This window comes from Octodon degus, unplaced genomic scaffold (assembly GCF_000260255.1).
Source record: "Octodon degus isolate 3935 unplaced genomic scaffold, OctDeg1.0 scaffold00109, whole genome shotgun sequence".
Classification (NCBI taxonomy): domain Eukaryota; kingdom Metazoa; phylum Chordata; class Mammalia; order Rodentia; family Octodontidae; genus Octodon; species Octodon degus.
This window is the reverse complement of record NW_004524685.1, coordinates 3040821-3042591: the sequence shown is the minus strand read 5'-3', so window position 1 is coordinate 3042591 and position 1771 is coordinate 3040821. Positions and strand designations below refer to the sequence as shown.

At 36.3% G+C, this 1771-nt stretch overlaps 1 protein-coding gene across 1 annotated transcript in view; it reads left to right on the top strand.

Annotated features, from left to right (window-relative positions):
* Positions 1-1771, top strand: part of LOC101577887 (calcium-activated chloride channel regulator 4-like) — a 51313-nt gene that overhangs the window by 6371 nt on the left and 43171 nt on the right. The window contains exons 2-3 of the mRNA XM_004639314.1: positions 106-246; positions 385-532. Coding sequence (XP_004639371.1) covers positions 106-246; positions 385-532 — 289 coding nt within the window. The remainder of the gene's footprint in view (positions 1-105; positions 247-384; positions 533-1771) is intronic.

Here is a 1771-nt window from a genome sequence, read left to right as displayed (position 1 = left end):
CCTGCTCATCAGTCATTTGCTATGGTATTAATTTCTGAAGGTGGAAAGCATCTGAGGCTACTCCTCACTTGGTTGTCTTCACATACTTTCACCTTTTGATAATAGGACATGGTGACCGCAGCATCTACTTACCTGTTTGAAGCCACAGAAAAAAGATTTTTTTTCAAAACTGTGTCTATATTAATTCCTAAAACCTGGAAGGAAAATCCCCATTACAAGAAGCCAAAACATGAGAACTACAAACACGTAAGTGTCAATGGCTTCTCTTTAAAATGTTTTCTACACTTTCTACTGTTAACCTTAGTTTGTTATCTCACAGTTTTTCAGACTAAGAGCTATCATTTCAATTTTTGATGTTTTCACAATCTTTTTCAACATCCTCAGGCTGATGTTATTGTTGCACCACCGACCCTCCCAGGCCTAGATGAACTGTATACCAAGCAGTTCACAGACTGTGGAGAAAAAGCAGAGTACATTCATTTCACTCCTAACTTTGTACTGGGAAAGAAACAAAATGAATATGGACCATCAGGTAGTAACTTTGGTTAAAACATCTTATCTTGCAACAAGAAACTTTCTTCCCAGTTAAGTATAAATACATTTCAGCTGAAGAAGTCCGTAGGTTCAAATCCTGGAGCCTCACTTATTAGCTGTGATCTTAAGTAACCAATGCTCTTTATGCATAATCTCTTCAAACTCATGGGTACAGTGGTTTCTACCTTGTTATCTTAAACTAGATAATCCCATGTAAATGTATTCCCTACAGTGTCTATGGAAAGTTCAACAGATAACAGAAATAATACTTTTTTGGGAAACATACTTTTTAGATTTTAATTTTCAAGCTTTCCACAACTAAATATTGAACAGTCACATTGCCAGCTTCATGGATTCCAGATGTGCAGCAAGATGGAAAGAGCCATGATACTAGTAATAGGCCAAAAGATAACACTAGTAGGCTGCTACTGGTATGAGTATCTAAACTATTTTATTGCATAAGTGAAATTATTATAATTGATCACTTGAACTTATTAAAAACAGCATTCATTTAGTACAATCTAAGTGTCAAGATCATTTGGTCAAGTGAGCTAATGTGTATTATCTCAAAAATCTGCATCATTGTTAAAGGAAGACCCATTCAAATGTCATTATTCAATAAAAACTTTCATGAATTCACATACCCCAGAATTCACTTGTTCTCCCCTCCAAATGCCTGCTAAATGAGCGTTCCTACAGTCTCTTATCTCTGTCTATGCTCACACTGACCTTGTCATCATTACCTGGACTGCTGCGCCGCTCCAGTCTTGAAAGCTTTATATTCCCTCCACCTCAATATTCTCTATCCTCTATATGTCATCCTGACCAGTTTTGTTCTCCTTGGTCCCTCTCATCTTTTGCACTGTCCTAGCTGTTCTTTCTTTCTACCTAGCAAACTCACTCTCTTCAACCCACAAATGCAAATAGCTCAATTTCCTCACCACTCTCATAGTTAGCATTCCTTTCTTTGGTTTATGTTATGTTCCCTCAGATGTTCAAGAAAATTATAAAACTAATTACTTTCATTATAAACACATTCTTAAATCTCTGTGAAATCTTTAAAGCTACTGAATAATTATTTTCACTTGGCATTTCTCAGCTCCCATTCTTATTTCTCTTAACAGCTCTTTTAAAACTTCTACCTCATTTCCAAGATCGATAGTCCCTCTTCTCATTCCCATCTATCAGCAGATACCTTGATTAAGCAAACAGAGGCTATCACACTTTACCTTTCTAC